Source organism: Stigmatopora nigra, chromosome 3 (assembly GCF_051989575.1).
Source record: "Stigmatopora nigra isolate UIUO_SnigA chromosome 3, RoL_Snig_1.1, whole genome shotgun sequence".
Lineage (NCBI taxonomy): Eukaryota > Metazoa > Chordata > Actinopteri > Syngnathiformes > Syngnathidae > Stigmatopora > Stigmatopora nigra.
The window spans coordinates 13,528,370-13,551,384 of NC_135510.1; the positions used below are offsets into that span (position 1 = coordinate 13,528,370).

Genomic DNA, 23,015 nt, shown 5'->3' on the forward strand with positions numbered 1-23,015 from the left:
TCAGTTTTTTTGATGGACTTATGTACCATAGTATTGCTGTGGTTTTAGTTGTCCAAGTTAGGATTACACATTAAATGGGTCCATAGAAAAACAAATACTACGGGAAGAGTCCCTGGAAGGAAAAATGAATGTGTTTTAGACTAAATATAATATTTAACCTAATTGCATTTGCGGTTTGCCACTGGATATATCATCAGAAATAAAAATAAATTAAAAAAATTGAAAAGCTTTCTTATGAACCTACAGTAAACATCATGCTTACACAGACATATGGTAAATAGTGCTTAAAAATAGGTAATGTAATTTTTACCAACAAAAGAGCTCATTAGAATGGTAGTTAATATAATTGCATTTGTAATGAAAATGCAATTTACTTGATAAATTGTTTGTTTTGCAATGTCTCTTTCAAAGTATTTGACAAATGTTTAGAAATAATGAACACAATGTCAAATAATTGGAAAGAAAACAACATGATAGAAAATGTGGGTCATTGTTCCATTACTTAATGATGTTTCTTAACCAGAAGTTGTACTTGCACCTGTGGCTAAAAGTACACCATTAGTCCCCCAACTTCAAAGTTACCTCACAGCCGCTTCTCTATCAGGTATGATGAGAAATGCTAAGACCTGATACCAAATTGTCTTTTAGACATTCTAGCTTTTATACTACGTGGTGCTCTATTGGACATATCTGTTAACATATCACCCTCTCTCTCAAATACAAAAAGACTAAACCCATATGATGTACTCTCCCTTAGTTTTTTTTCTTTCCCTGTCAAAAAAGCTATGTGAATTAGATGATTGGCATAGAGCACTCACCACAAGAAGTGAAAGCGAAAAGGGCTATAAAAGCCATTGTAACTCGTATGCCTCTCACCACTAGAAGTGAAAGCGTAAAGGGCTATAAAAGCCATTGTAACTTGTTGAACTATCATGCATGGGAAAAACGTAAAACTGTCATCTGAGACAGAAGGTGTAAGAACAAGATTAAAATAAACCAAATGTGAAGGCATCGTCAGGGTTTCGGAGGATGGTTTGTGGTACCACCATTGTAAGCCTACAACGTCAGAACTTGACTACATGTCTCGGACCTTATCAAAGCTGACTGACTTGATTACTTTGGATTTATACTCCCTAATGTCATGATCAGATCTGTGAAGACCCCATCAAGCCTTGTCATAAGAAATTGCATCTTCAATTGATGGGATTTGACATTGATATTTGCATCTGAACATATCTACAGGGATTTCTCTGTTAGAGTGAGTGGCAAATGAAAAGTTTGGACCAGATATACATTAGACCTGTTGTAACGTTATACCTTTTGTGTTTAACGCAAATAATGATCCAAATTAGTAATAGATGAAAAAATATATACCATAGTTTCGGACTATCATTTGCATCTTAGTAAAAGTCGCGTTAGCCAAAAAATGCACAATGAAAGGCAAAAAAACAAGTTGCACTGCAGTGTAAGTCACATTTTTGTGGGAATGAAGAACTGATGTCATGTTGAAGTGCATTTAAATAACAAATGAAGAAAAATAAGAATACAAGCAACAACAAGCTGAATATAATTTATAAAAAAGGAATTACTTTTTTAAGTATGCTGTCATGACAAAAGACAAAAATGATGTACAAAAATATAGCATACATCAATGAGGCATTAATGTAACAAAATATTCAGCAGGATAGGAAATACAAAAGATACAATCACAATATAACAATGAAATCAACCTTCACTACATGAGTGGGCAAACAAGGAAAATAAAAACAACAGTTTCCATACCATAGTCACTTTTTGAACCTGAATGGTACACATCACAACAGCTGAGGGTATTATAGAGGGGAAAATGCATTATTTGTGACCGGGATACTTAACGTTAAAGCAAGGTGTATTGGTGGGATCCATGTTAATTCATGTAGGGAATATTGGTAAATGCAATGCATAATTATGATACTTTGAGCAGATGGTGGATATGTGTAGAGCATTAGTGATGCTAGATGAAAAAAAATGCTTATTTGTGGTCACAAATGCATGACAGAAGGATGATTTTCTTTTCATATGTTTCTTCTCATTAAAAAATCTTTAATTAAGAGGAAGCCAGAAATGCATCGGAAAGAGTATCTTATTGAATTGGATCAGTGATGAATAAAATATAGAAAATACATGTTTTTCCTACCAAATCTCATTGACTTTTTGCAAACACAATGGCCAACCAAGTGATATAGTAAATGGAACAGCTAGTTCTCCAACCATGTAGTATTTTCTATTGTGATTCATGTCACTAAGATATAAGGCTCAAATAGCTAAAAGATAGTTGGATCTAGAGAATTGCAATAGAAAACATTGTCACCCAAAGGAAGGCTTTGGCACACACCTAAACCTCCAGCTGCGAAACTGTCAGGCAAATATGACAATTACTTGGTCACCACACCAGAAGGAACAATGGATGACAAATAGCTGATGTTTCAGGGCAGTGGTAAAGACAGTAAAAGAGAACCACCTTGTGGAGTAGCACTGAAATAACAGCTTTTAATTAAGAGGAGACAAATGAATTTGAATTACATTTACAAAAATATCTGATAGAGTGCCCTTCATTTTTTTAGGTTCAACAATTATCATTTTTTTTAATGAGTATTACCCATTAACTTTGCTGACTGGGCATTTGCAGACATAATAATTCGGTCAATTATATAGTATCAAAATTAGTCTGTTCTGTAACACAAGAATGATTTTACAGCTTGTTGATTTTGTAAGATTTACTTGAAACATGAATTTTCGCAGTGAAAGACACACATTTACTCATTGAATAACCCCTAGAGGACCCACAACAGACGACTTTCATTGACATAATGTTGACTTCACTATGCAGGTGTCAAAGAATACCCTGCGGTGTGAGTGACCTACTTGAGCATGAAAACACAATCCGTTAAGGTCTTTTTCCTTTCCTTCTGAAGTAACACCGGTCCTAAAAATGGCAGAGAATGCCAATGAACACTGAGGTAATTCTGTTCAAAGTGTGGATACTTTTTTTTAAAGAGATGAACCATGTCTGCCCTCCATGGGCTATTTCCCGTGACCTTGTTTTTACCATGGTGTCTATGGTTTTCTTTTGAGTGTAATAATCCTTGGAAAATTCTTTTTGCATGATGAATGAAAAACGTTGTATGGATTCATTGCGAGCAACATTCCTCCAGTTTTTCTTTTTTTTAGTAGCATTTATTCATTTGTTTTGTTTCTGCATATCATCTATTCATTCTCTATATTGCTTTCATACGTTAAGGGCACCAATGTGCGTATATAGCCACTCTTTGGCCAGTATGCTCTATACAGCCTGAAGTGGCTTCAGGCTTAATTCTTTACTCATTTAAACTCCACATAAGGCCCTTCTACCTGCAAAATCAGGTTTAATTATCTTCTCCATGTGTTATCACCAGAAACCTAATATGTAAACTAAAATTACCTCAGTTTTTATTGTAATTTGACTAATAATAGCCACATAAAAGCTGGATAATGAAGGCAGGGGGCAGACAATGGTCTTTGGGAGAAATATGAAAATAATGAAAATGTGCAACTTGCCTGGCAGGTCATCAAGCTGTGGTTATAGTGGAGCAGAGCAACCAGTTTTCACATCACTCTTTGCTATTTTACCTTCTCTCCTGCGCTTACTCCAGCGTGAGTAATGAGGGGGAGGCTTTTATCAATTGGCTAACATACAAAGAGAGCATTTTCCACATCCTTGCAAAATTGATGACTCTCTGCTGAATGTAAGATGATGTGGAAGAATGTATTAGATGGTATGGAAGAATATATTAGGGCATCTACTTATCAATGGAAACAGTTCAGTCCTGTTTGAACTTTTACATTTAATCCGGGCACAAAACCATCTTTTTTTTATATGCTACGTTAGATGTACATGTATTTGTCTTTAAAATAGGAGGAATTAAAAAGGGAGGTGGCACAGCAGCTGAGTGGTTAATGCATCGACCTCACCTGGGGTAATGGGTTCAATCCCAGATCGGTCCTCATTTTGTGGCAATTGCATGTTCTCTAGGCTTGCGTGTTTTTTTTCTGAACACTCTGCTTTCCTCCCATCTTGATATTAGCCAACAAAGGTTTTTATTGGGTTTCTTTGTAGAGGAGGGGACTTTCATAGGGCTTTTTTTTTAAACTTATGAGAATAAATAGGAACACACTTTCATTTTAGTGAGGATTAGAACTTTGATGTAGTTAGTATCCATTATGCAAATGAATCATAACATTGTTCAAAGGTTATTTTGCATATTGGTGTGCAATACATCTTGTCTCAAATTAGTATATTTTTCAACTAGTTGTGTGTGATCAATAACAACAAGCGTTTTCTTCTTAATCTATGAAGAAACTTACATTTTTAAACAAAGAGCTCATTAGTCTGGTCAAAATATTTGGTTCTACTGCAGCAATGGCATTCACCTGCATGACATTTGCTAAGAGCTATTTGCTCACTTTCTTTCCCCACACCAGCAAATGTGCTAGGTCCTTCTGAAGAGAGCTATGCAAGGGACAAGCTTGCATTTACACTATTTTCTAGTTTGGGGCCCTAGAGAGCAAAACCTATATTTATCATAGCTTCTCTTGTTCACATAATGGCAGGCTGTCAAGCTGTACTCAAGGTCATATTGCATTGTCATCCATATGTTCTTAATTACGAATTGGCCTTTTTTCCCCATAGACATGACAGCTTGCTCAGCAGGCTGAGAGACATTTTCCCCCCTCTTATAAAGAATGTCAAGTTATAGTTAAATTTTATGGGACTGCAAGTTGGAACCCAATCCTCACGTAGTCGCTTTACAGCATAGAATTGGATGCTGTAAAGCAGCTAGTGGAATAAAGCAACTTTCTTTAATCAATTGTTTCTCAATTAAACTGACATGTTTTTCCACACATATGCTGTAATTTACTTGTAAACATCTGTATTCTATTCTTGACATCTCTACTGTCAATCATCTGACAAAAGCACTATATGGATGTTTAGCATGAAGAGTGTGACAATGTTGAGATATATTTATGGAGAAAAAATCTCTGCATTGGTGTGATTCTACAGAAATACATTTTGTTTATTAGCACTTCACCCAGACACTTTACAAGATTATCGAGATCTTTGTAAATGACTATCACAATACTGCCGTGCCTGGCTGTTTTTTAATTAGAAGGTTAGGAAGGTGTTGCAGAATAGGTGTAATTTGAGAAGATGTCTATTGTCAACCACCTTCCTTATTTTAGGCTTCTGCCTTTCCCCATTTACCACATGCACACAAGGCATGCAAAACAGACGCGATTCACAACATAAACAGCATATGGAAACACATATGGACATAATTCAACCATTAGTGTACAGTGAAGAAGGAAGGTCCAATATGATATTCAACAATTTAGCCTACAGGCAGTGGCATGTAACTGGGATGGTCTCCTGGGCACTAAGCGAGCAGACTAGAGCAGGAGTACAAATTATGGTGGTTTACAGCCTGATTGAGTAAGAGAGTCATGCATGTTTATGGTTCGAGTTGGGAGTGATACAATTAAAGCTACAATTAATGTAAATCTTGTTAAATCAATCGAATATTTTAACCTCCTGACTAGCAGTAGTTTAAATTTGTCCTATATAGAGGACATTTGAAAACCTAAAAATCTCCCACCCAGTGCATCCAATCACATTAACCTGTGCTCCATAGAGGACATTCAGAGCTTTCCATTGATACCAAATTCTTTTGCAGTATTACAATTAGTTCAGATAGATTGGGGAATTTCCTTTTTTTTCTGTTAGTAAGGAGGATATGAGTAATATTACATGTTATCTATGTGTCAATATTATTCAAAAGCAAACCTTGAGTTAATATACACATGGTTATACTTTATTATGTCCTTCAGTTTCATTTATAGAAGGAAATTCTTTTTCAAATTGAGGTCGAAATACTAAGCATGGTTTTATCCCACAGTTGAATTGAAGATAATTATTTCTTGCTCTTGCCAAAACACTTTTAGAAACACCAGTCAAGGTCACTCAGAAGTGACCATGTAGTTCTGAATCTTAAAGTCTGCTCAAATTCGGAAAAAAAAAAAAAAAACTTTTGGGACTAACATCACTATGCAATTAATCGATATATATTTTTTAAAAGGGCTCAATTGATTTGTGTTTTTATTATTATTATTGACTTGGTATTAAGAAAACAAATCTGACCTAATATTCAACTGATTTTGCTGTCTGTAACAAATGCAATGGCAACATTTTCCTGAAGATGGTAGTACAAATCCACCACTGAATTCCTTCCCACTTCATTAGTTATCTGTTCTAAGTGGACTCATTACATTATGTTTAATGGGTCGGGGCCCTCTTTGACACAGAGAGCCATAAACAATTCCTATTTTCACATTTTATTCCTTGAGAGCCATACTCAGAATTTAAAAGTAAAAATGTGAAAATGAGATGTGATTTTTTGGTGGGTAATTTTCCCACTTTTAAAGTACTACATGAATTCTTTTGACAACTCTGTTTCACAGTTGCTAATTATTGGAAATATGCATGGAGAAATGTCTAATAAAAAAAAGATGACTGAAGTTAGAGGTAGTGTCAGCACCATAATGCCTACGTGACACTCCTATTGGTGCATTTGGGACTTGGCTTTGTCACCAGCAGTTTAATTACATATTTTACCTCACAGGTTAGTGATGATCCACATGCAGCCACCAGAACTTCCAAGCCATAGGTTCCCTAACCCTGCATTAAACTGTACTTGTGCTTGTGTGCAACAGCCCGCCGGCAGAGTAGTTAGGCCTTGCATAGTCTCCCTGGGCTTCTGTGTGTTGTCTGTCTCCTTGTGTCCTATGATTGGTTGTCGACCAATTCAAGGTGTCCCCCGCCTGGTGCCCACAGTTAGCTGGGATAGGCTATAGCAGCCCCTCAACATGATCCTTGTAAGGATAAGCGTTTCAGAAAATGAATGAATGAATGGATAAAGTTTGCGTATTGAGTTTTGAACGAATAATTCACTGAAAAATCCTGGATTATATTTTAATATGCGTGTTGAAGAGATACTGTAGCTGTATGTCTGGTTGTGTACAGATTATTATGGTGTGAGTAGAGGGAGACATTGCTTGTGGCTATATGGAAATGTGCAGAATGCTCCAGTTGGAAAGCATAGGGAAACAGAACCGTTAGGTCTGTTGCCCCGGCATATTTATGATGTCTTTCGCCCTTTTTACAAATGGCATTAAATTATGTTCTGGATATTGGTTTGCATCTAAAATTTGATTTTTCTGGCCGTCTGTGATGAGTAATAATCAACTACATCATTATAAGATTTGTTACCCTGGAAAAATTTTGACTTTCCTATGAGAGTAAATATGTCCCACGTTGCATTTGTACGGTTTAATATCACTTAATAAGGGGAGCAATTGGCCGAGGTTGACAGGTTATGACAACTAGTAATATAATTGAAAAGATGGGAGGGCTCTTGTGTGCCACCACATAGATTGTGCCCTAAGCAGTCGTCAACATTTTCAATAGCAAAAACAAGCCCCTGCCAAGCCTTGATGTGCAGTGTGAGAACATGGCTATTACGTCCCAGGGGTTTGAAGGCTGAGTGTTTCATTTTAATAATGCCTTCAACAAATTGCAGTATATTCCTTCTCAGCCTGTCACATTTCAACAAGGCTCTATCAAGATTTTCTTCTAGATCAATGCAGAAGAGTGACCAAGTCGGTAGCACGTCAGCTTCATAGTTCTGGGGTCGAGGGTTTGATCCTAGGTTGGTACTTGCTGCATGAAGTTTGCATGTTCTCCTCAGGTTTGCCTGGGTTTTATCCAGGTTTCCTATCACATTCCAAAAACATCATTGGTGGGCTGGTAAAACACTCTAAATTGCCCCTAGGTATGAGTGTGAGTGTGAAGGGTTGTCCATCTCCTCGTGCCCTCAGATTGGCTGCTCGCCAATTCAGGTTGTCTTTCGCGTTCTTTGGTCTTAACCAAAATATATTGTTTTTTTTTGTTGGGTTTTTTTGTTTTTGTTTGGTGCAGTACCTTTACACATTGAATACCTCCAGGGCTTGACAACACACCCACGCATGTGCACGGTCTGGGCGAGGTAATTCTGTAAAAAATGGAAATAATAGATCAGGGAGCTTTGATGCTAAAGCAAAATTTCCAATGATGCCTTTAGCTACGGAAGCTTGTTACGTGTAAAAAGGCCAAAAATGTGAATGTAAACTGAGTCAACCCCTCCGGTAATGTCTCAGACGGATATTCGTTCCGCACCAATAGGTGCGCATCATGAAACCTTTGGGTCAATGGCACTCAAACATTAGCAATTCAATCCAGTTCTCCCAGTTTGAATAAGTACATGGTTTGAGTACAAACCATATTTATCAGATGTGTAGATGTCAAATGCAAAGCTGCAGGCAGATTATGTGAGCATATTAGTGCAGCAGTCACATATACTGAGTCAATTCATTTACCACTCTAAATGCTGGACTGAACACTATTTGTGGAAAGCGACACATTTTCGATTTTTTAGATTGCAAATGGCACACCTGTGGCATTACACTTTACTGTGTGTCAGCGAGATATAAAGTATTATTGAATGCTTTTATTCTCATTATACAAGTATAATGAGATTTAAAGCTTCACCACAAAGTGTACAAATAACAACAACAAACAAATTTGCACCCATAGCGTCCCTCAAGGACCAGTTTGCCCACTCTTGCCATAATAGTTGAACAAGCTGCAGTCCCTTCTAGTGTGCTGGTAGAAGTCATCTTCAAAATAGCTGAAGGCATTCCGAAAGTCCACATATGATTGCCAATGGCCAATCAATGGTGAGTATTAGCTTTCTATTGTTCTTGAAGAGTGTGCAAATCGAGCATCCATTTCTTTCAAATGTTATGGTCAAATGTAAGGTTCAGACCTTCCTTTGAGGAGTTTAAATGTTCTCCCGGGGCTTGTGTTGGTTTTCTCCAGATGCTTCAGTGTCCTCCCACATCCCCAAAACATGGAGAGTAGGCTGATGGAACACTCTCAATTGCCCGTAGTTATGAGTGTGAACATGAATGGTTGTCTCCCTCCTCACATGAACCACCACAAATCACTTGATGCTCCTTCACATTTTAGTGCCCAAGAAGAATGGTTGCCGTTTTGCATCCTACTGGGACTGTCCTAGTGTCATTTGATGTGTCTTGTTCCCGACAGTGCTGCAATGTCAGTTTTTTTGTAGAGGATCTATGATTTCTTCATGCATTTCACGTTTCTAACCATGGTATGACGAGCTTGAAAGGCAATAGACAACTGATATTTACCAAAGTGTATCTACCATTGTAGCTCTTTTTATGTTTTAAGTCTACTTTGGTTATAAGTCCATACTTTGGTTGTGGTCAGTTTGCTGTCATGTCATGGTTATTTGCACCTGTGTAACAGTTATTGGAATTCACTTATTTTTTAAACCATTTAAAATTTGCACATTGTCTGACACTTCCCACCCACCATTGTTATAGATAGTCATACTTATATATTTATATTTTCTGTCATGAGAATAATTTAGCTTGTCTATGTATATATTTGGTTCTTGCGATTGAATGGCCAACACATAAGTGGGGTCCAAATTTTCCCCAAAGTCAGTTGGGCCCCCCACAACCCTGAACAGGACATACAATATTGAAAATAGATGGACGGATGTTTATGTGGACCATTGTTTACTAGGCTCAGACACACACGAGTCTAAAAAGGACAAGTGGCAGAAAAGTGATGGATTGATATTAGTCTAAGCAAGATTATGGAACACTGTTTCTGTTTAAGACAAATATTACACAGTGTCATGATATGAATTTAAATTAACGTGTGCACAAAATATGCAAACAAAATGATGGGACAGACAGGCTTAGCTTTAGGGATTTAGTAAATGTAATCACACTTGATAACAGCAATGCATGCTCATCTGCAATAATTATTCTTTACGATACTCACGGGGCTGGCTCAGATAGGACATTAGTGACAGCAAGTGTGCAACTTATGCAATTTATTATTAAGGCTTATACTGGGGTGATGTTGAAACCTCTCTCCACTCTAATCTTAGGCAGAGTATGGACTGGCTACTCATTATATCTGGTCACCATGGGTTTCCATGCATGAACTGCTAATTAAAGCAGATAAATTGTTGGAAATCTTTCATTGTGGACAGTAGCCTCCTACGAGGACACAACAGAGTGGAAATTCTATTAAATCTGTAATAGAAATGATTTATCATGCCCAATGTATACAGTAGGTGAATTCAACCTATTGCTTTGGCTATTTGATATATACTGAAAGTAGTGTTTTGGTCCTGCTCAAACTATCAGTTCAAACATTTTGTGATTTTATCGAGATCTGCACGCAATTAAGGTAATATTTCTTTTTGAAAAACATCACATGAATGTTTGACCTTAGGTAGAATATTCTTTGCATATCATTATTCAAGTTTTATTTCATTTTGAGTCTTATTCCATTTGATTTCAAAGTTTTCTTGATTCTATCTGAAGTTGATAAGAAAAAGATAATATAATGTCATCAATCATTTTTTAGACCACCCCGAATGATAATCTAGAGATGTGTAGACAGCCATCCGCAAAATTAGATTTTTTTGTATGTATATTTTCTTGTGTCTTAGGTCTGATTAATTGGATTAATTATTAGCAGATTTAAAATTGTTACTTCATCATTTTTTGTCTCACGTTTTGTTTGAAATTTTGGCAGGTGTGTATGTGTGTATGTGTCTTCCCCTCCTCTCATAGCCAGCTATTTTGAGTTTATTTGATTAGCCTTTGTGTGTATATAAGGAGACTTTTTGGTGACATCTGGCATTGGAGTATTGGGACAATTACCTTGTGTGTCCCATCCAGTGTTCATTTTTTTTTGCCTTTTGTCGGTATGCATTCTTCACCTGTTTATTTTGTTACTTTTGTATTCACCATTTTTATCATCAAAGTGTTGCACCAGAAATTTTCGCTGCCTTTCTTTCCTGCATCGTTGATTCAACTTCACCAGGCATCCGACCCTTAAACATGACATTTTGTGCACGGATCAGAATAAAATTTGCTAGGTATCGTATAGGTATACATGTCAATCTGCTGAGCCACAAGTTAGATTTTTTTTCTGGGGCCAATTAATTGGGTTAATAAAATGTGGAATTAAAATCAGTTAGCGCGTTGGCCTCACTGTTTTGGTGTCAAGGGTTCGATTCCCAGTTGCTCCTTATTGTGTGGAATCTGCATGTTTTTTCCCACATCCTATAAACATCCAGAGTAGGCTGGTTGAGCATGATAAATTGCCCCTGAGTATGAGATTAAAGGTGAATAGTTGTCCGTCTCCTTGTGCCCTCGGGGTGTCCCCCGCCTGGTGCCTGTAGTTGACTCTAGCACTCCCCAGGACTCTTGTGAGGATAAATGGTTCCGAAAATGCATTAATTACACTCTGTTTTATTGGTTTGCGTTGTTTCTCGGAGCTCTCAGTTCCATTAAAGTCAGTTCCTAATGGCCATCCTCACCAGTTATGCACACTGTGTGGTGCCCATCACACATTGCAGGTAGTAATCAGACAGTGTGGACTGAATGTTGAACCACAGTGCTTGCTCGTGGAACAACCAGCAGCCACACAATGGCAACGATGCCTGCCTCTCGCCAATAGCAGAAGCTGCGCGGGTGCTGACATCATATCTCCTCCACATCTCATTCCCCCTGATTTTAAGCCCCACCCGCTCTTTTTCATTAGCAAGTCGGTCTGTGTCCCTGTGTTATTTAAAACCAGATATTCCCCCCTCTCTCAGAGCCACTGTGCTGCATCCAATGTCTGCCTCTCCGCATGCGTATAAGTGTGTGCGTGTGTGTATGTGTGTGTGAAGGAGGATGCACTAAAATTTCAGGCAGCCAGTGGGAAGCGAGCAAGAGAGTGAGGAGAGAGGCGCAGGGGAAAGGCTAAAAGCATCTGAGACGGACAAGGAACGGGAGTGTGATTCAGCTATGAAATCCATCCAGGCTTTTTGCATGCTGCTTATCTGCCCGGCTTTGAGTCTCAACACCAGGTAGGCATGTTTGCTTATAGCCAGTTTCAGACACTCTGAAACAAACAAAAGCAGGGATTTGCAAATGTAAAATATTAGATTACTAATATTTCTCAGCTTTTCCCAGTCAAAGGCTGGAGCCTAAAACTGTCCTGGCAGGGACTCACTGTATTTAGCATGTTGCTTCAGTAAACTCAAGGACTTGATGATCGAAGGAAGGAAAAGCTAATCTGTCTAACTGGGTTATTATCTTTCTTAGTTCTAACTGAGCCAAGAAACAGTTGTCCCATTGTGTGTACAATTCCCTGAGTGTGATGCGTGCTCGGGTATTGGTAGACAGTAGTGAAGTGTGTGTGTGTGTTTGTGTTTTGTGCTGGATGAGTGGGTGGAGGTGGGGTGTTTATGGTATTTTTTGTGAATTTGATTGCATGCTGGATAAAAGAGAACGCAAGTTGAAATCAGGTGAAATAGATGGATAATGAGAGAGGTTCCGCAATTTAAAAGAAACGAGGATGTGAATTAGTGTTTGTGCGATGGTTGGCTTTGCATTTAGTAGGAAGGAGAGCCGCAGTAAGGGTATAATGAGAAGAGTTTTGATAATGCATTAAATTGTTTAAAAAAAAAAGGCTTCTTCCTTCAGTGCCTGACACTGGTAATGAGAGTCGTGAGGGGAAATTCAAAGCTTTGATGACACCTTGGAGACGCGCAACCAGAAAGCCAAGCATTGTAAAAGAAGAAAAAAAAAACTCATTTTCTGCTCCTGTGTGTCCAAAACATTTTAATTGTGGTTCCTTAGCTTAAAAGGAAACAAATGAATTGACAAATACTGTACCCGAATAGAAACACAAAGCACAAGTCTGGCAATGAATGATAAAGAGATATCACTTTTTAGTAATTAGATTAGATTCAAACCTTATTCATCCCGTACTCAGGAACTGATATAAATATACATTTTCCTCCTTAGCAGACTAAAGCTAAAGTATATGTTCAACATTCATCAATAACAAATAGGTGAACTAATGATGTATGACTGGTATTTCTCCAGGCTGTATATGTCTCAAAGTCCTCAAAAATCCATAACAAGTCAATTTGTAATCTTTACCTACACAAAGGACATCATTTTGTTGCCACATTTTTATATCCCCAGGGCAGGGGTGAACAACTCTTGTCCTTGAGGGTCCCTATCCAGTAAGCCTTCCATATTTCCCTCCTTTCCGACCTCTGAATCAAATGATCAATTCATCAGAAGGCTTTCCATTCATTTATTAATTCGTTTTCTGAATCGCTTCATCCTGACTAGGGTTGTGGGGGTTGCTGGACCCTATCCCAACTGACTTCAGCCAGAGCCCAGGGAAACCGTGATTTGGGGGCCTGCCAATCACAGGGCACAGGCAGAAAAACAACCATTCATGCTCACACTCATACCTAGGGGCAATTTAGAGTGTCTAATCAGCCTACCATGCATGTTTTTGAAATGTGTGAGGAAATCGGAGTACCCAGAGAAAACCCACGCCGCCCCGGGGAAAATATGCAAACTCCCCAACGGTGGACCGACTTGGATTTAAACCCAGGACCCCAGAGCCGTGAGACCGGCGTGCTAACCATTCAACCTGCTGGGCCAGCAATCTGCCCAGAAGCTTGATAACCATCCTGATTATAGCAAATTCTGTCAACAATAAATGCTGCTAGGTGTGTTACTGAAATCTGGGAAAAACAAGTTGATCGACATTTTTTAATGTCTTTCAAGAAAGATTGGAGATTTAATGCCTTCCATGTTTCTGATGTGTTAAAGACTGTGTTTTAGATGGTTTGCGAATCACCCTGTCAGCCAATCGCAGGGCACAAGGAGACTAACCATGCACGCACACACTCATATCTAGGGGCAATTTAGAGTGTTCAATCAGCCTATCAAACATATTTTGGGGATGTGGGAAGAAACTGAAGAGAGGAAAACCACTCTGGCATGCGCACAACTTTACAAACTTTACACAAGAAGGCCGGAAACTGCCGAGGATTGAATCCTCGATCTCAGAACTGTGAAGTAGACATGCAAAGCACTTTTTAACCATTTTTCGCCATTCCAACATGTCACCCCTTACTTATTTTTATTTTTTACTTCATATTTTGCATCGCTTAGCTAAAAGGCACCTTTTTTTTGTCTGATGACACTTTCTGATTTAAGCTCATAGGCAACAGTAACAGTGCAAGGCAAACAAGAGTAAAATGAATTGTGACCTGTGCTGTCAAACCTAAGTAAAGCTCTGCCTCGCTTTGTTAAAGTCAAAATCATCACATCTACAAGTGAATCCATTTTGTATGATGAGTGCAATGTCCAACAACATAGAATATGTTAACACCACAGTACATAGTGGAACGCTGGCTTCTGACCTCATGCAATTACCTTGTTAAACAACTGCATTTTTATGCTTTATTGCCCTCTACCTAAAACAACATTTGCATTTCTGATATTATCCTGAAAATATGAATTTTAATTTAAAAGTATCTTCCACCTTATGTTTGAATCAGACCAGTAATTCAAATGTCAGTTCTATCAAGTGTGATCAAAATGGTTTGACTTTAATGAATTGATTGAGAAACTCCCATCGCAGAATGATTGTGCACGTTTGCCTCATTATAGAAATCAATTGGTACTCAGGGGAAGCAAAAGGCTGCATTGAGCACAGCCGTGGAAGCTATAACTACGCAACTCCAGGTCAGGTTTAGGAAGCTAAGCAGACACTGGTGTTTTAGGTTTCTTTGCTGTTTTCTAAAACATTTTTTAAATTAGTATTATTATTATTATTATTTTTTAATGATGCTAGATGAAACAGACCCACCAATTTACACTGTCAAATGCAATATTTCAGGTTTTCTCTCAAACTATTTTGGCATGTTCAGTTGACACCCTGTTTGATGCTACTTGCATCAGAAGACTCAAAGCTGCTCAACTTGTCACCCGCTCAATGTTCCAAACGTTTGATTATTTCAGATGTCACAGGGAAGGGTAAATTGAAGGATTGCTGATTGGCCTGAGACAGCTTTTGAGTGCTTTTTTTTACATTAAATAAAATGTATATTTTTAAAATAAAATAAAAATCAATTTGTACATGAGCTTATACTGCAGAGATTATATATATATATATATATATATATATATATATATATATATATATATATATATATATATATATATATATATATATATATATATATATATATATTGTTGTTGTTTAGTCTCCATATTTTTAACATTTTGAAAATAGGTTTCGCAAATGAAAACATTGACAAATGAACAGTTCTCCACTTAAAGTTGACCTTTTGTAACAATGGTTAAATTTGGTATTTTGGTCTAATGGACAATAAATGTCGTAAAAGGGGCACATAAAAAGGAGATTGTGATATTACCTTTAACCTCGGCAGCATAGTATTGGTAAAATGTGTCAGTAATTATTTTTAACATTAATGAACACATAAGAATACGGAATTCTATGTATCTATGAGAAATTCTACTCTCCAGCAGAGTGAGCACCTGTCTTGTCAATCTGCTCCATTAATTGTAAAATCCAAATTATTAAATTATTGAAAATACATATTTTTGCTATGAACAGAAAGCACACTACATTTGTATTTTCCCTAATTGTCTAAACAAAAATATTTATTTGTAACCTCGTAAATAAATAGCTTGAGCCTGTCAACTAGTATATATTTTAATTTTATTCTGATAATGAAAATAAAAATATATTTTTTCACATATCGCATTGATTTACTCATGAATTTATTGATTGCTTTTAATGCAGATGAACACAATATATTTCATCTCTACGTAATCTTGATACTGAAATTTTTCTACGGATGGTAGAGTTATGATTGTTTTGTTATCCCACTGTTTCCACATCAAGAAATGTCATTTGTTTAATTTTTCTGTTCACAGCCATGTTCTGCTCATTGTGTTCTCGACTTTTCTTCCAACCTACAATTCTTTACAGTTGTCTTAGGAGCTTTTATGTGGATCTTTTATTGCAACTTCAATCGGTGCTTGATTCACTGCTTTGGTGCTGTCACTACATATGCTGTTGTGCTGTCAAAATTGTTGTCGTAATTGGCAGATGCTTAATTGGTCTGTCCCTCCAAACACTGATGCTTGTGTTCTCAGAAATTAGTCATTACTGAAGGGCTTGGCTCTTTGTTTTACAGTGATAGTGCAAGATGTATAGCCATAATAAGAACAAAAAGCTGAGCACTTTCCCTTGTCCTGATGGCAACAAATACAAAATGACTTGGTTGTTTTCAGTGAATTGTTGTGGTGCATCTTCCAGTCAATTTGTTTTGGAGGTAAAGAAGAATGCTTGAGTGGTTTTTGGTCCATGTCACATATGATCAATGCATATAAATGTGAAGCTCAGGGCCTTTCAGAGGTTCTTCAATGTTTGTGTTGGTCATGGCATATTATATGAGTTATTGCCACTTGCATACTTGATATAATTCCTTCGATTCACAAAATACAATTTAAGCACGATATTGGCATTTTTATTTTTCTCTTTTTACCTCTTATTTTACAATTTACTTCAATAATCAGGCCTGCGCCCTGAGATTAGTGACCTTTTATCCATTTATATACCTGTAATTGCATAAGTGTGATGCAACTTAGATTACAGCCCTTATTTTGAAGTATCTTTTAAACTACTTACTGGTGTGTTACAGCTTTGAGCTTCCAGCCAATCCCCAGGCACAGCTACAAACAATCATCATGCTTATGGTGTAAAAAGTAGTGCACCTTTTTCAGGAGTTTAGGAGACTACTCTGGACACAGCTGTGTTTTCCGAAACAATCAGGTTTCCCCCTTGAAGATATGATGCCAAATGGCATTTAACAAGAAGAAATAACTGAAAACAAGTTAATTACTCTTTAGACACAATCTTTGAGCCAGTGTGTCTTGTGTGTAAAAGGACTCAAGACACGAGGTGCCTCCCTGGACTGCAATTTCAAGTGGCTTACCTGGGGTAACACACAGTTCATTTTCACGGTTTAGTTTTTCTGCTTACTAGTGACGTAAGCATTGGCTTCAATATTTAGGGTAACAGAACTGTGGGGTAAAGCAGCTTCAAATTTAGGAAGGCCAGCTTTAATGCTCATCTCCACCCAATCTGACATGACTCGTCCATCACTCAGGATCTACCCAAAACATATTGTTGTACTCACCTGTATGTTTCAAGTGTCCAAAATCATTGTGTATGACATGGACCTTCAAAACCACGTTAATAGAAAAAATGTACTTATTTTTTGTAAGGGCCGACGCTATAGCAGTTTCCCCCCTGAACAAATCCATGGTGGGAATCAATGCAGTACCCAGTGTCCAGATATCCATCACACTGGTAGCATAAAATACAATATTACCTTGAAGTATTAGTTAATTAATTTATTTTGCCTCTCAGTGGCAAAAATCCTCACCTACAGAATTAGCAATGTGAAACATCCTGTGTATCACGAACTGCATGCTTGGCATCCAGTGCTTCTTGGGCAATTTAACACTCTCCTTGTAAGAGTTAGTTTGGCTCAAGACTCAAGCAGTGATTTACACTGTAAATGTCACACATTTTATTCCAGTCTTTAGCGTTTTTAGATTTTGCTGCCACTTAGGTGATCTTGATGTTGCCATGGGCTGTATCCATTCCCCTGTCTTGTTCTTTTCTGTTGCTTAAAACCCCCAATTGGTTTACTGTTGGTGGAACCTAGAAGCTCAGTGGCATTATCTACAAAATGTTTGAGAACTCGAAGATGATGTTACTTTTGGCATGAATGCAAGAGGCTCATAAATTATACAGGTAGACACAAACTGCTTGTATCAAGAAAGACAAAAAGAGACCTCAATGGTTCATCCTATTAATAATTTATTTTGCTGCAGTATTTGTCTCTTCTCTACTTTTTGTTCAGATACGGTTCAGATTACTGCTTTTATTACATTTATATTCCCAAATGTTAATTTTAATCTAATGTACTGATGCATATTTTATTTCATAAGGCATTGAAGAAATCCCCAGGTCAACGCCATGCATTGCTACTGTTAAATTGTATTGAATTGAATTTGAACTAATGAAGTGAAAGTGACTGTTTCACCACGAATAACTAACTTTCTTGCTTCCAGCATTTTCGTATCAATAAATCCAAGTTAATTTTGTTACATGAGTTGCAGTATTAAGACTTCACAATTGGTTGGGCAGACGTGAGCCTCACCGATAAAGCAATGAGGGGATCAACCTTTAAGCATGGGAAATGAATTGGGGTCGCGGCTATATTTCTGGGTCTCAAAACAAGTAAAAATCATCTGAGGATCTGCGAAACATGTTTTTGAATTAAAGATAGAAATATTTTCATCTCATAGATGCCTTTCATATTTTACATTTAAAATATGAAATTATACATCGGTAAATAACACTGCAAATATTTGATTAACATTCCAATGGTACAGATAAAACGAATTAAGCAGAGTGCGACCCTTGCATCATACTTTCATTGATAAATAATGTCTGTGAAATCTCAGATTCCCAGACATTTGACTTAATCCTTGTGGATTTTCAATTTTTGATTGTTAGGTTAAATAGGTAATCTACTCATGCATTTTAGGTTCTTGCTGATTGCATCACTCTGATCAATCTTTTTTGTCCTTGCTTTTTATACTGTAATTCAGAAACCCCTGGAGTACAAAGAGATTTCTCGGCCACTGAATGAATACAGCTTTGTGTTGTGTGTATGTACTGTATAGACATTGGACCTTTCTGTTAAGTTCAAGAGTCGAGCTAGAGGGTGTTGCGTTGCTAAAGTCCTTCATCTGCTTTGCCTGTCTGTCAGATGTCTTGCTTGGCTGAGCTCCACACAGTGATAGTGTTGACAAAATGACAGGATGAGAGCAATGGATATTACTTTAGTTGGAAAACAATGTTTCCACTCAAAAGCTTGAAAGCAAGAAAGTTGGGGAAATCCAAATAGTACACATGATACGGAAAACACATTTCATTTGCACAGAATATTTTAGGGTCACATGCACACTAGTCGTTTTACAATTTGAGTGCTTATACACATGAGATGTTGCCTTACCAAGGGTGAAATTACATCTTGACTGCAGATTGTACAAACAACTAGATTTCAAGATGCTCTTTGGCTTTACATCTGTATGACTGTGTAGAGAGGTTGCCTGTCTAATCATTTAATATCCTACATGTACCATCTGTATGTACACTGAGCTTTGTCCAGATTGCTTGAAGTCATTATTATGAATATTGCATAATGCTGGATTTGAGGGGTAAGGCTGCTGCTTGGGAAAAATGAAAACACTCTGGGGTTTCAATTTTCTTAGAATGCTCTCATTCATGGGAACATATTTCATTATTTTTGTCCACATTATAGTGCTTGTGATGATTGAAGCATTCTCATTATTTTCCAATCTTTCAAATACACTGGACAACTTCAATAGGTGATTAAGGAGTTTGCTTCCCACATAGGCTATGATTAAATGCAACCTCAATACAGGTTAAACAGCAATATTCTTCTAATTCTTCTTGTCTATTGATTTTATTTTTTTATTATTATTATTATTATTTTTTTCATCTGGTCAACAATTTAATGGTGATTGGGGCATTTGTCCTTTCACATTACAGGACTATTAATGTATGTTTTTTCAATTTCCACCATTATTGGGGTCAATATTTCTCTCATTTTTATCAGTTTTAAATAGTCAGAAAAGTCCTTTTCCATGCCAGACCATTGACACAATCACATAGAGAGACTAAACACAAATTACATCACTTTTGCATAATGCCAAACTCTGCTTTTAGTAACTTTTTTCTCACTTTCTTATAAATCTGCCTACAGTTGTACTTTCAAATGCCAATGAAAATTAAAATTTTATGACTTTCACTACCCTAAAAAGAACACAGTCTCCTCATCACTCCCAAATTAATCATACTGCTGTTTTGATCTTTACTATATAGTGGGGTTCAGAAACCTTCAAGATTGAGGTAATAATTGTGTTTAAAAAATGGGTGTAACATGTACCTATTAAGGTTTTTGAACATGACAGTGCGCAACTGGATTAATGCCAATCACCTAATTGTGAAAGTGCTATTACACACATGTAAACCTAGCCATAGATCTGAAAGCATAAGATTGACATTAAAGCATTGTAAACACTTCAATAGAAAATGTGCATTTTTTCCCCTCAATGTTAAATAAGTTATAGAAAACATCCTCAGTTGAATGTTTTGACAAATTAGCATTTCATGACAAGTGTTTGGATTAACGCCGATTTAATGAGCTTTATAAAATTCCCTGGAGGATGAATGTGAGGTTTGGGGATTAGAGACATCCAGGATATTGTTTGAGACAGGCAATGAAGCTTTTTCCGCTCTAAATCCCTTAAAATGTGTATATATATGCTTGTATGCAAAGAAACAGGAAAATACCGTTAATCATAGTGTTATTGATGTGATTCCACTGATACAAATAGACATGACTGCAGTTTTAAATGTTCTAAATCTGTGTCAGTTGTCATTCTGTTGCAATGATTTTTTTCCTATTATTTTTTTAAATGTTTTATTGAACCACAGCTCATGAGAGCGATATACAAATATTTTAGTAATTTGGCATTCTCTCTCTTGAATTTTCCTCTTGATATTCATTTTTGACAGTATGACTTTAGTTTATGCATATCAAATGGCATATTTTACCATATAGTAGAATTTTTCCCTCTGATATGGAATGGGGCATTTGTTTATTAAGATGCATGCTTATTAAGAGAATATTATTTGAATAACGGAAATCAATAAGAACACTTAGTAACCCAAATTCTGAATCTGCATAAAGTTTGCCTTCTTTTAACAAACAATATTCCATATAGTTAGTACGGCCTTCTTTATTTTATTGCATTTGATGTGATTTTTATTAAAATTGGATATTTTGAAAAATGCCGTTTGCACTTTACATAACCTTGTACATCTCCCTTGATCTGTTCTGAAAAAAGTGTAGAAGGCTTTTTACAACTGAAGCAAGTGAAGCAGTTATGGGTAATTATAAAATAGGAGGACTTTGAAAACCATGCTTGCCTATAGATGAAGTTTTTAAGTTAATAAAATAGATAGTTAGTGATGCTCAACAAGACATAAAATACCATTCCCGTGTTGAGTTTACAAGAAATGCCCTGTATTATCATTTTGTTTTTTCCCACACGCTTATATTGGTCAAATACATACCCAATTAATTCAGTTTTGAGTCAAATAATTGAAATAAAAATCTCAAAGTTGGCAACGCTTATTAAAAAAAAAATGATATCAGAGTCCGGTAGTATCTGCCTTGCATTTGGCTAGAGACCAATGTAAGGTGGAGGCCAACGTCAGCAGAGACGGACATTTATACATCTGTGATTGCCAGTAAATGGACTGGAAGGTGCAAAACTGCATATTTTGGCTAAAACATGCATAAATGTGTATCCCACATCCCAGGTCTGTCAAAGCTTACATAATATGTTACATAACCCTATTTTTCTCACTCCTACTCGCCTGAGTTAACAACAGGTTTCTCCGTATATAGCACTTAGCTGTGTAGAAACCAAAATCACATTCCTTAAATGGATAGGACCAATAATAAAATGTGTCTTCCACTTCTAAACAGATTAACTGTGATTTTGTTCCCTTGAAAATGTGTTGAGTTCCCCATTTTTTTATTCATTTTTTACATTAATACCTGTTAGATACGAAGTTGTTAAGGAAGTTAATATTTCTGTTGGTACTGCACGTTAATGGAATGGAGGAAGGATGGTAGTGTATGCATGTTGGTGGAAAGAAGTAGAGGGAGACATCTCTCTTTATTACGAAATGAATGCCCTGTACGAACAAGTTAACACAGCTATGTATTACTAAGGATTGAGAACACAATTAATTACTTACTGAACACAAAGTTACACCCAAGTGAAAGAGTAACTGAATTAGAAACAAAGACACATATAATCTATGTTAAATTATCATTATATTAGGGTAAGTGATAGGGTGATGGTGTTATATTGTGGATAAGTCGTATGGTGACGTTTTGTTGTTTTCTTTACGTGAGCCTTACTGTACTAATAAAAAAATATATAGATTGATCTATGTAAATAAATGCAAGAAAAGTTCTGTCAAAGTATATGAACACAACACCCCAAAATACTGTCTTTAAAGTGTAAATATTTTGGTGCACTGGGTATATATCTGGGCCTTGCTAAATAGTACTTTAACATAATTGTGTACGTGTGTGTCAGCGTTTGATACTTTGGTATCTGGTGATTATTATTGACAGGTTACCCAAAACAAGTACTGTTAAGGCACAAATAGGATTGTGATTTTAAAGTGTATAAAGGGGCCACTTGTTTCTTATCTTTATTTTGGTTGGTTGGCTATACTAAAGGAAATGTGTACAGCAAATCACTTTTACCTTTGTTTGTACATGGTCAGCAAAACCATGAACTGTCCAGTCACTGATTTCCTTTTGTCTTAAATCTAAAAATACGCCAAGTTCCACAGGACGCCAATAACCAAGGAACAGCCCAGTGTGATTGCCAATAAAACAGTGTACACGTGGAACTTAGGATGAATTCAGGTTCGGGGAAAAAAAGTAGTAAAGTTGCTGGACAGAGTTTGTCATTCATTATTTAAAGCAGGCACATCCATTTTTCAAAGGTGTTATGTCTAGTGATTAATAATCAAGTGCTAACTTAAATTATGCGTCTATTAGACATGTTTTTATGTAATTTTACCAAAGTCGACCACTCGACCGCTTATGTACATACTCTAGGGTGCCACCATCTATGGGGGATTGTCTCCCTACTCTTCCTAATTCCCACTAAGGCCACACAAACATGTACATGTATATGTACACAATGGAATGTGCTGTCCTTCTTTTCAAAATTCAAATACCCTTTTTATTTTCTGGGAATGT

At 36.8% G+C, this 23,015-nt stretch overlaps 1 protein-coding gene across 1 annotated transcript in view; it reads left to right on the top strand.

Moving 5' to 3' along the window:
* The first annotated feature begins 11,785 nt into the window (after positions 1-11,785).
* The window catches only part of luzp2 (leucine zipper protein 2), a 75,538-nt gene continuing 64,308 nt past the window's right edge, over positions 11,786-23,015 (top strand). The window contains exon 1 of the mRNA XM_077713881.1: positions 11,786-12,077. Within this exon, the coding sequence (XP_077570007.1) occupies positions 12,016-12,077 (62 nt within the window). The 5' untranslated portion in view covers positions 11,786-12,015. The remainder of the gene's footprint in view (positions 12,078-23,015) is intronic.